Here is a 12587-nt window from a genome sequence, read left to right on the forward strand (position 1 = left end):
TGGGCTTGGCAGTGCTGGCAATGAAGACTGAATTCTATGCCAAGTTTTTTTTTCCAATGTAATACTTGCTGACCTACATTTGTAAGTGTTTCTTAATCTTTCTGTTAAAATAACACACCCATTAATTTGCTGAAGTCTTGTGGTGCAAGTTGCAAGATGGAAGATAAAAGAAATTCTGGCCTCAGAAAATATTTTCTTCAAACAAGGTGGAAATATTAATTGAAATAATTGAAGTTGGAAGGTGTTGGTTCTGTAACGTGTTACCTAGTAGTAAAATTGAGAGTTTGTTTCATTCATTGTATAGCAATCCAGAAATTATTTTCCCATTATACTCAAAAGGTAAAATATTTGAGCAAGACTTTTATTGCCTCGTTATCTTAGAAGTAGACACTCTTCTTACCTTCCTTTTAATATTTGTTTAGCCTTTTTACTGATGTGAAGGAGTATGTTTTCACTTTGATAAAAATCTTTTCTTTAGAAAAATGATGTGTTTAACTGCCTTTTAGTTCTCAGTTTAGATGACCATTTAAAACTATGATAGCTTTTCACTCAGTGGGACTTCTAAGTGTGTCTTCAAGTGCTGGACTAATTCAGCTTGAGCTACAAATATATCTCTTGTCATGCTATAGTAATAGACCTCATTCTGAGCGCTGGCAGAAGAGATGGTAACAGTGAGATGAGCTCTTAATAACCTTTCTGGAAAGAGTGACAGGTTCAATGGATATTGTGATACAGACTTGAAGCCATGGGGGAGGTCTCTGTTGATGTAGATTTTTTTTTTCTTTTTTGTATCTTTTACTATTTGTCTTGAGTAGTAGATACATGTTGAATATTGTTTCTTGGTTTCAAATTAGTTATTCGTGAAGACAGTTGCATGTGTATTTTTATATTTATGAAATTTTCCTTGGTTGAAATGAAAAATTCTTTGAATACTTAGTTACTTATTTTAAGTATTGGGATTAAACAAGTTCATATTCACATCAAACTGAGAACAAATTGAAAAATACAAAGTAAAAAATTAGATGTGGGAAAATCCAAAAAAAACCCTTGATTTTTCTCTTTCTTTCTCAGTAAGGCTTTTTGTTTGTTGACATTGTATCGCATCAAAATTAGCAGGATATGCCTTGTATTTTGTATGTTTGTATGTTAATATAAATATGAAATACTTCCAAACTCTTAATGCCAAGTTCACTTAATGGCTATGATTATTCAATTCTGACTCAAGATTATTTTTTAAAATAATCTCTTTTGTTGTTGTTGTGGGTTTAGTATAGTATTTATGAAGTGTTCCTTTTTCTTTTAGACACCCTTTCACCAGCATCCAGTCCTTCATCCATTAATTTTGCCACAGCTCCAAGTAGCATAGATGAATCACCCAGTGGAGCATTAAACATTGAATGTAGAATTTGTGGGGATAAAGCCTCAGGCTACCATTACGGAGTACATGCTTGTGAAGGTTGTAAGGTACAGTCGTAATTTTCTTTTTAAGAGCCTAAATCATGTTGCTTTATTTGCAGGGTTAAACGGAGATAAGCATTTGTTTCATAAATGTTTAATATAATTCTAGCCATTAAAATTATTTCTATGATAAACATATCTGTGATCTTTTTTGAGAAATAATTTGATCAGATACTGTAACTGGCTACCGTAACTCAATACCAGACCTTCATCAAGCAGAGGCAATGCACAATGACAATTTTAATGCCGCTTTTGTGGAACTAGTTAGTTAAACACTAAAACAACTTAAAACACTAAACTGTGACCAAAAATAAAAGCCTACTTGCTCCACTAGTGTTTTATTTGTGTTGGGAGTATAGCTGTGAGAAGCATGCGAGCCTGCTACATTTCCATTGTAACACTAACAAATCCCAAATATTTCATCTCCACCACATTCTGCTTAAATCACTTAGTATTGTACCTCTTGTAGTTTTGGACCCAGTGCATATCTGTGGGGCAAAGTAATGTTATCATTAATGTATAATTTTGGGGATGATATGGCCAAGGAATTAAAAGATTCTTTTATTTTACTTCCAATGTGTTGTTTTCTTTCTCCTCTTTTTCTTTCTCCTCTTTTTCTTTCTTTATTATGTCTGATAAAAGAATTAATTTTATACATGTATATTTTTCTCTCACGCTCCATGTCAGAAGGTGATAATTCAAATATAAATCTTATAAATTAATCCCAGAAACTGTACTTGCCTTTGAAGAGGTGGAGAGCTAGTTCATAATCAAATGTGGCCAGAAAGCCCCAGAGCCTAGATGACATCTGTTACTATGTCATGTGAAGCAAAGTGTTGCAATGACTTTAAAAAGCTTTGCTAACCCTTTAATTACTTCTTAGCTTGAGACTAGTATTACATTGCAGTATCAAGACATCACGGTAAGGTCTGCTGAGGTATAGCCTTTTCTGTAATGCCTATTTTTGTGTCCTTGGCTCTTTCTACACACTGTGCTGCATTGTAATAGCCCTCACGTTTGCTGAATAGAGAAGAGATGTGTTAAATCTCTGCATTTGTGTAATTTACACATATGAAAGATTAAAGTTGTTTCTGTCAGAGGACACAGAAAATGTATGCAAAAGCAGGATGTGACTGTGTTACTTAGTCCTTAAAAGAAAATTTATTCTGGTACTCTGGGGTCTTGGTTCTCTTCCAAGAATAAGAGCTGAAAGCTGCTTCCTCCTTTCTTGTTTTCCATTCTGTATATGCCTTCATACACACCACTTCACCATGTAGAGTGGGAGATTCTTACCTTCGGACAGATTGTGCTTTGCATATTGTTTTTCTACTGATACCACTAAACAATTAAAAAATCACATGTATCATAAAGTTCAGTAGTCACGACTATTTAACATTACATATTGTCTTCTCAAATTTCTTGTAGGGTTTTTTTAGGAGAACAATCCGATTAAAACTCATCTATGATAAATGTGATCGCAACTGCAAAATTCAGAAAAAAAATCGTAATAAGTGCCAATACTGTCGTTTTCAAAAGTGCCTTTCAGTTGGAATGTCACATAATGGTAGGTAAGAGTGCCATTAATAATTTGCTTGTTCCTACCCAGGGTCTGCTTCTGGAAGCAGACACTTGGATAACTTTTATGCTTATTTGTATGAGTTGAATCTCAGATTTTTACGGTATAGATCGGAGGGGGTAGGGGGACAACACCAATTTCCCTAATGTCTAGTAGAAGTAATTGATAAACAGCTGCTAAATCTACTCTTCTGAATTTTACACAGTTGTGTTGAATGTTCATTTGTCCATAGTATTGTATATTTAGTTGCTTGTTTTTTTTTTTTGTTGTTTTTTTTTTCACCCAGAACTTTGACACCATTGGTGCCATTGAAACAAGTTCCAGTACTGGAAGAATTTTGGCCGGGGGAGTTTTAGAGGAGCAGGAGGAGAGCTAGCTTATTGTGGGAGGGCATGACACAGGGAGGAAATCTGTAGGAAACCAGACTTAATTATTTTGCAGATTACAGTGCAACAGCTCTTGGGCAGGTGGTTCAGGGAGTGTTGGGGGGAGGGCTGACTGTGGGGCAAGAGTTAGAAGTACGTTGCTTGTTAAATGGAATGGTAAAAATTCAGAGTGTTTAGATACACAGTTTAAGAATTATATTATTGTTTGTGTTAATGGCTTAACTCTGACTTACACACCAATATTACCCCCACAAGGCAGTTCTATGCACTGTATGTAGCTTGTTAAGCAACTTTGGTAAAGAGGGGAGAAGAAAGAAGATAAAGCAGGGAGAGGCCAATCCACGAGAAAGCATATTGTAGTTGGCCAGATGACAGCAGTTTGCTTTCCCTACGTTAAGTCTTATGGTGTCAAGGCTGTACTTGAGAGCAGGTGCAATTTGGGAGTAGGTTGCTGGGCTACATGAAAAGCTGTGGGCTGAGAGATGAACTTCCTGAGGAAACAATGCAGTCGAGATAGTTGGGGTGGGGACCCAGTTGGGAAAGCCACCTCTGGCAGCATAGTCTAGAGTCCGAGCAACAGACATTGGGAAAGCTGACTTTCTGGTTCTGGGGGAAGCCTGGTTCCTGTGTGTAACGCCTTGACTGAGATTAAAGTGCATTTGGAGAGTCGCATTTAGGACTGGTAATAAACTTATTGAAACAACAGACTTAGGAAGAGTGTGCCAGCTAACAAAGTAACATCTCAGGGACAGGAACTGAGTAGGGAGCTGTGTTGGATGGCAGGGATTAGTGCTCAGTTGAAGCTGTTTCATGCTATTAAAGCACTGTGGGCACCTGTGCTGAAGGAAGCAGCAGTTTCACTGGAGAAAATGTATAGGAGGCTGAAGGGGATGAGAAGACTGCTAACTTGCAGACAGTGCTTCTCAGGAAAATAACCTTAACTAGATTTACAGCTATGACCTCTATCCTGTAAGTTTCAGCTTAGGGAAGATACTCTTACACTCTTCTGATAGACCCATGGCCAGATTCAGAGCAGGACATCCATGGAAGGACTTGCATTGAAGTCCAAAACTGCATTGCAGATCATGCCTCAAATCACCTTCTTGTGTCATAAGAAGATTCCTCAGGCATGTTGAAGCACTAATTCTGCACGGGCTTGGTGTTGCTCAGTTAAAGCAGTGAGGTTTTGTCCTCCCAGTGGTTAGCTGCTGAAATAGGCAAGAAAGAGCAACCAGCTTTATTAGCCTTCTCAAAACCTTGCTTACTATCAGAGGGTAGGCCCCTGTATAAAATTGAGTTATTTTAGTTTTAAGATGAAACTGAAGAAGCATGTGGACATGCCTATTTTAGTGCTAAATGGCAAGAGCACTGGCCCAAGAAATGGGAAGACCACCATGTCCAATGGTGTTTCAGACTCACATCTCCTGCCTTTCAAAAGGATGTACTAATGACTGGATTGCATATTCAAACTCTATTCTCATCCTCTCTAGTTTTGAAGGGTTAATCTATTGATTCTGGGCCTGGGAGGAGATTGTGTTGACTATAACCTTTGTGCATTAATGAGAGTTTCTGGTCTGTTTTGTTCTCACCAGTCAGTACAGATACATTGAACTGAACATCCAGTGCCTAAAGAAATGAATACCCTAGCCATTTCAAAATCAGCACTGGAATTTGGGGCTACCTCCCTGCAGAGTTCCCCCAGGCATCTTTTGACAGAGCACTGGAACAGGCTGCCCAGGGAGGTTGTGGAGTCTCCTTCTCTGGAGATACTCAAGGCCTGTCTGGGCGCCTACCTGGGTAGCCTGCTCTAGGGAATTTGCTTTGGCAGGTAGGTGAGTTGGACCCGATGATCTTTCAAGGTCCCTTCCAGCCCCTACAATTCTGTGATTCTGTGATCTCTCCAGTCGGTGTGTGTTTCCTCTGCCAAGTTCCTGACATGACTTTCCTCACTTAGCTTTTTAGAATTCCCATGGTGGACCTTTGAGTTCCATGTTGGGCACTGCAGGACACAAAGAGGAGAGAAAAAGATAAAACTACTTAGGTAGTGTAGAAGGAAAAAGGCATGTATTCTGCATCATCGCAGATGCCAGATTGTGTTTTGAAAGGTCCGATTACTTTCAGTGTAGTACACTAACCTGATGTGCCAGGTGTTGTTAGTTGGGTCTCAGTCACTGTCTGTGGAAAGAATAAGACTACTTCACTCATAGTAAGTCTGATACTTCTACCTCAGTTTTTCTAGATGAAAAATCTTACTGCTCTAATCAGCAATTGAAAAAGGGGTAGGTTTTTGTATAACATGTTTGTTTTACAATTATATCTTCCTATCAGCAATACGTTTTGGACGAATGCCAAGGTCTGAGAAGGCCAAGTTGAAGGCAGAAATTCTAACAGGTGAAAGTTATATTGAAGATTCAGAAATGGCAGATCTTAAATCACTTGCTAAAAGAATTCATGATGCTTACCTGAAAAACTTCAATATGAACAAGGTTAAAGCCAGAGTCATCCTTGCAGGGAAAACTAATAACAATCCAGTAAGTACTTTTGCTATAACTTTAAAGTAAAGCTGGAAAGCACGTAAGGTGGTACAATGATTTGTTAAACTCATAAGCAAATCTTTCAGAAAATAAATAACATGCTAATATGGAAATGAAATACACACACACAAAAAAGAATACCTATAGTAAATGTAATTGCTTTTAGCCACTATAAGAACAATAAAAAGTTTTAGGAACCTTAAATTATAGAGGAGAGATAAGGGAAATAAAATTAGTTCTTAATCAAGAAACAGAATGTGAATACCTCTTGGTATGGGTGGGGGAAAATGGTTCAGATTTAATTTCCTAGTGTGAAAGTCGGGGAAAAAAATAATTCAAATGCTTTTCAGCCACAGATACCAGGATAAATACTGTTATGTTTTAGGGTGTACAGAAGCTCTGAATGACTCTTGTTCTAATCACAGAAGTATAAATGGTAGGAAAGAGAACATGAGTTTGTAATTCTTTGTTAACAGTTCTTTCCACTTCCTTATGCAGCCTTCCTGGTTTTAAATGTATGGTTATTTTGAAAAGGAGAAGCATACAAGTTTCTGATGACATGTATGCTATACTGTTTATTTTTCTTACAGGATAAGTTATCCACGATTTTATAATGAACTGTTATATGTTACATGTTCTCTATGCATTTTTACTTATAGTACTTTGGTCATTACTAATTAGTATGTATTGTGCAATATTTACTCACCAGTTGCACAACATATTTGATATTTAACTGTGAGCCATACTGTTTTGATAATGTGCATAACTTTTCTAGAAATGGTTGAATACGGCAAGGAAATCAACATTGGACAATGAAGAGCTTGGTCTAGGTTCTGCTATTGACTGCTTTTTGTTCTGTAGCACACAAGATTGTAAGGACTGACTTGTTTCACTTTAGCTACAATTTCTATAATTCTATTGTAATTTATCATATAGAAAAGATAAAATCAGTAGTAAAATAGGAGTCTTATTTTCAGGATGAATCGGGGCGGGGGGGGAGATGGGGAGATATTTCCCCCAGTAGTGTAGTCTAGCCAAGCATACAAGCTTCTATATTAAAAGAGAAATGTATGAATAATGCCAGTCTCTTTCTCTGGGTTGATGAGGTGCTTAAAAATTAAGAACAACCATAAGCCATAAACCTTTTTGGGATACAAGCTGACACGAGCCTACAGTAAATACCATGCTTTAACACCTTACCAAGTAACTATCTCCGTATAGTCCTTTTCAAGCTTGCTACCACATCAGAATCATAAGTTGCAATATGTAATGTACATGCAGGGATCCTAGATCTCTACATCTTATTTTTTGTTTTTATATTTATGGGATGAAGTTGATGTAATGGCTCTCAGATTACAGTCATCTGTAATAATATCACCAAGTAATAGAGGCTCGCATGTATCCTAGTGAATTTACAAATAAAAATTGGTGAGGAATCAGAGCTAATATATTGCAAACAGGCTGTTCCTTTATTCTTCAATATTCAGGAAAAAGGAGAGTTTTTCAGCTATTTCATCATGTCTGCTTAGGAAAAAAATCTTTTAACAAAAACTTTTTTTTTTTTTTTGGGGGGGGGGGGTGTTGTTGGTAATTAATAATCCACCTGTTTCTGAACTATGCAATAAGATTTCACTTCAGAGAATCCTAATTCTTGGCATCACTATAACTCATTCCAGAACAAACTGGCATTTTTCGTGATGGTAAGATGTCCTTTTTAAATTTGGATCCTAAGACCTTGGCATTACCTGTTTTCTGCATAGTGAAATGATGATAAATTCCAGAAGAATTTACATGACAGATTACATCTAACAAAGTTCAAAAAGTGGTGTTTGATTTTTCTGCTGCTTTTCTCTCATATCCACCTGCACATAAAAATTTCTGTACTAAGTACAGAAATCCGATGGAATTGTTCTAAGCACTGGAAAAAGTGTACAACATTCAAAGTGATTCAGTGGACTGTAGGGAAAAATTAATGTTTTACAGTTTCCTAAGTAAAATAGATGAATTCTATTTATAAAGAAATACAAAAAATTATCTGTGATGTTTAATCTGAGACAAGCAAAACAGCACGGGGATGGTACTCTGCTTAGCATTTAAGGAAATAATGTTTATGTTCAAGGCCAATTGCTATGACTTTGATAGACTGGGAAGCACTGTTGTTGTTGTTTTTTTGTTTGTTTTTCTTTCATAAATAGTCCTTTGTTTTGTTTTGATTACTGCTCTTCAAATATATAACAAAATATTTTAGAGTTCTGTTTGATTGTTAAGAAAGTGGGAACGCTTTTTTATGTGATGTTTTTAAGAGACCAGCTCATCAGATTGTAATGCATGGACCTTTTTAAATAGAGGGGTTTTTATTTATGGAAAAGACGGTGATCAAGACTGAAATTTAGTGTTGTCTGACATTCTAGTGGGATCTGGGTTTAGAGATGACTTAGCACTAAAAGGAGCTAGAAAGGTGAGCTAAATTTATGTGGAAGAACAGCTGAGACCTAGTTTATGAAAATCTGATAATAAACGCAAGAGTAATAGATGAGTCACATTCTTGTGTAAACATGCTGTCCTGTATTTGAATGATTGTCTGTATTCCCCTTAGGATACTTCAGGAAAGCATCACGATGTGCATCAAGTGTAGTTAGTTAGGAATTGATAGGAAAGTAGGAAGAATAACCTGGACTTCTGGAGAAGGTAATACATGTCTTTTAAGAACCTTCTGGGTCTAACTCTGAGATGGATATATATATATGTATATATACTACACACAGTACTTCTGGATATTCACTGTGAATATGTCATGCATATTTACATTTTGGTTTTTGCTGAGTCGTTTGCAGGACAGACTTGCTCTAAGACATTGCATTTTGTAGTTCAGTAATGTGTGGTTTCTCTTTATGCAGAAATATGAAAGAACTCAAGGTTTATTGATAGATGAAAACTGATTAGTATGAAACTTAAAAGGTTCATCAAAATTCGTTTGTTTAGGAAACCAATGATTAATAGCTTTGATTTTGTCAATGAATTAATACTGTTTTCTCTGTAGCCATTTGTTATACACGATATGGATACCTTGTGCATGGCAGAGAAGACCCTTGTGGCAAAACTGGTAGCCAATGGAATTCAGAATAAGGAAGCAGAAGTTCGAATCTTCCACTGCTGCCAGTGTACTTCTGTAGAGACTGTCACAGAACTTACTGAATTTGCCAAATCTATCCCTGGCTTCTCCAATCTTGACTTGAATGATCAAGTGACACTGTTGAAATACGGAGTTTATGAAGCCATCTTTGCTATGTTAGCATCAGTAATGAACAAGGATGGGATGCTGGTAGCCTATGGAAATGGTTTTATAACACGGGAGTTCCTGAAAAGTCTAAGAAAGCCATTCTGTGATATAATGGAGCCAAAATTTGATTTTGCAATGAAATTCAATGCACTGGAATTGGATGATAGCGATATATCCCTTTTTGTCGCTGCCATCATTTGCTGTGGAGGTAAGCACTACGTATTTGTTCTTCAAGGCAGCAAATTTTCAAGGTAGAGAGGGGTCTATTTACTCTGCATTTTTTAAAATGGAACGTGAAGTGTGATGGTGTGTTTTTGTTTGGGGCTTGGCAGATTTTTTATGAGTTTAGGACTGGGTAGAAAACTTTTTATCTACCAAATGGGCAGAAGAGCAATTTGTAAAGAGATTGGAGGCAGATGCAGGTTATAGCTTTGCTCATCTTTTGACTCTTGCTGATTGTTCATTTTCAGGGTGGGAGGGTGTTTTATGTTTCTTTTCCTTGCTTTTGTAGCATGGGTTGTATTTAGTACTATGAACTCTCTCCTCAAGTAACTGTGGGCGTTGAAAACAATCCGTCCTGAGGGGTAACAGAAATATTATCTATTACTATTATTACTGTAATAAAGATTTACTTTGAGCCTGTTTCAAACCTGTTGAAATTGATGAGAATATTTTCATTGCCTTCAGTGTATAATGTAAATTTACACTGTAGCCTACAACATCGAATCTTTGAAGTAATATACGATAAAGAATATTTTTTTAAATTATGACATGTATTTTTCTGTTTGTTTTGAGAATAGATCGTCCTGGTCTTGTAAATGTAGGACACATTGAAAAAATGCAAGAGAGCATTGTGCACGTACTGAAACTTCACTTGCAAACGAACCATCCTGATGATACCTTCCTCTTCCCAAAACTTCTTCAAAAAATGGCTGACCTCCGACAACTTGTCACAGAACATGCTCAACTTGTTCAGATAATCAAGAAGACTGAATCTGATGCACATTTACACCCTTTACTACAGGAAATCTACAGGGATATGTATTAAGGATTTTTAGTATTTTTTTCCACAATATTTAAAGACAACAGCAATATTAATAATAGATGGGAGCAAAACAACTCAGTTATCAGCTGATCACTCAGTTCAGTACATGAACAGTTTAAAAGCTAGGTAACTGGAGTGCTACACTTCTTTTGGTTTGGGTTCTTTTCTCTTTTGAAAGAGTTCTGCAGAAAAACACTGATTATAATGCTCATGAAGTGTCTTACAGCTGTTCTTTTATTTGGAAATCTGAAGATTGGTAAGGAATTCATATTTGTATAATAAATCAGAATGCTAAGTAACAGAAATGAAAAAAAAACAAACAAACAAAAAACAACATATATTTCCTCTTGGCTTAGTCATTTAAAGTTAAAATAACAAATTTAGCAAATTCTTCCCAGAGATTTTATATATATATATATATATATATATATATATATGAAGATTACACATTCTTGGCTAACGGTAATTACTGAGAACCAACTAATGATTTTTCTTAAAGACAGTCAGTCTAGGTGTATCAAATGGTTTGATATTATTGCATATACACTACTAAAAAATTTGAAAGACTTTGATGTGCCACTGCTTGAATTTCATGAAGTGCAGTACAGATTCATATAGTATGACATTGGTGTACTTTAGGATTAGAATGTTGAAAAGAAGTACTTTTGAGAAATTAAGTAAAATCCTAAGTGGTATCTAAAGTACAACAGACATGCTTCATTCAGATGTTTCTTGAAGAGTAGATGTGATAAGCAAAGAAGCCCTTGTCTGGAAAGGGTTTTAAGGAAATACAAAAATGTCCTTGGGGAAAAATATGTTATACTATGTGTATTTTGGAGAACTTGTAGTAGCTCAAGATACAGTTTTGGTGTAAAGTTGCAATTTTGAATTCATCTGAGTTTTGGAGAGACTGAAAAATCTGATCCTAGTACAGAAATAATTTTAACTGCACAGTATTCCAGTGCAGTGATAGCTTTTCAGTGATCATTTCTAAAGAAAAGATTATATAAGAAAAGCACTTTCTTGTCCTGTATTTTGGCAGTATAGAATCTTTGGAACTTGTTTACTTTTCTGATGAGTACACTATTATGTTTTTTTCTTTTTTTCAGTTATCCACTCAGATATATTTCTATTCTTCCGTAGGCCTTGTCCAGACAGGTAACAGCTAGATTATTTCACCAAGTTTTGTTCTTGTCCTTACAACCATAGTGGATAAGGTGACAGTATTACCAAGAGTGGAGTTTAATTGTGTAACATGAAAGAGAGTACAGTCAAGAGTATCTGAAGGCATATGGTGGTTTTACAAGAGTACTTATTCTTGATGCAAAATAAGCCAAAATGAAAGTGCTTGACTTCGGTATTTTACAGGGTTCTTTATCAGAGATTAATGCACAAAATGTGGAAGCAAATGCTAGTTGCATGCAAAGCACTGTACTATTTCTTTTTCTTGAATTTTTTAAATTTCCTTTTTATTGGTAGTTTCCTGGTATTTCTACATAAATTCCTACATAATACTGTTAATTTCCTTTTATTATTCCCTTATTTTATTATCAGTTTCATAACACAAAGAAATCAGAAGCCAATCCTAGTATTTTCAGAATAGTTAAGCTTTCAGTTGCACAGGAGAACACATTGTGCTTGTTTTATTGTAGTATGTTCAAAGACTTCAGAATCTTAAATCTTTACTGAAAAATTTAAGTTAGTTGCATAAAGTGAGAGCATCATAAAATGAGGCTTTTTTTTTGTCACAACATTTGTTTTTTAAAGGCCCACTGGCATGGCTAAACATTGACTGGTCACATTACAGATTTGAAAATAATTTGGTCTTTATCTAGGTGATGGCCATTCATACAGGTCCTAGTGTGAAATACTAAAGCATCGGCCTTAAATTTGGTGATGATCTAAGGCAGGATAGGAGCAATAGATGCATATGCACAAAACTCTCTCACCTTCCCTGTCAACTACCTTCTCTTCTCCCCAGCTGGGTCTTAGAAGCATTATGTTACAACTACTTCTAACACTTAATTAAGAGAAGTTTGTTTGTCTTCCCAGGAAACAGTGGATGAGAAATGTGTTGTTGTCTGTGTCTTGCAGCAATATACAGTATGCCCTCAGAAATATGAGGATTTTAGCAATGATGCTGCTTGATTCTTCAATTCAGCCTTGCCTTACTATGGGCTGTGGGCTTTAGGCAATGGATATGCTCTACTGCTTACTCCAATTTTAAAAAGTGTCAAAATGTCATGATGACATACTAAGGATCTGTACATGTGGCATGGCATCCATACACAGGAATTGTGTAGTGCAG

The 12587-nt window shown here is 36.1% G+C and overlaps 1 protein-coding gene across 5 annotated transcripts in view; it reads left to right on the plus strand.

Annotated features, from left to right (window-relative positions):
* Positions 1-12581, plus strand: part of PPARA (peroxisome proliferator activated receptor alpha) — a 37254-nt gene extending 24673 nt beyond the window's left edge. For all 5 annotated transcript variants that reach the window (XM_082767294.1, XM_082767295.1, XM_082767293.1 and 2 more), the window contains 5 exons: positions 1304-1464; positions 2884-3022; positions 5749-5951; positions 8995-9442; positions 10035-12581. In XM_082767294.1, the coding sequence (XP_082623420.1) occupies positions 1304-1464; positions 2884-3022; positions 5749-5951; positions 8995-9442; positions 10035-10282 (1199 nt within the window). In that variant the 3' untranslated portion in view covers positions 10283-12581. The remainder of the gene's footprint in view (positions 1-1303; positions 1465-2883; positions 3023-5748; positions 5952-8994; positions 9443-10034) is intronic.
* The last annotated feature ends 6 nt before the right edge of the window (positions 12582-12587 follow it).

The sequence above is a fragment of the Aythya marila genome (assembly GCF_965140915.1).
Source record: "Aythya marila genome assembly, chromosome: 1".
Taxonomy (NCBI): domain Eukaryota; kingdom Metazoa; phylum Chordata; class Aves; order Anseriformes; family Anatidae; genus Aythya; species Aythya marila.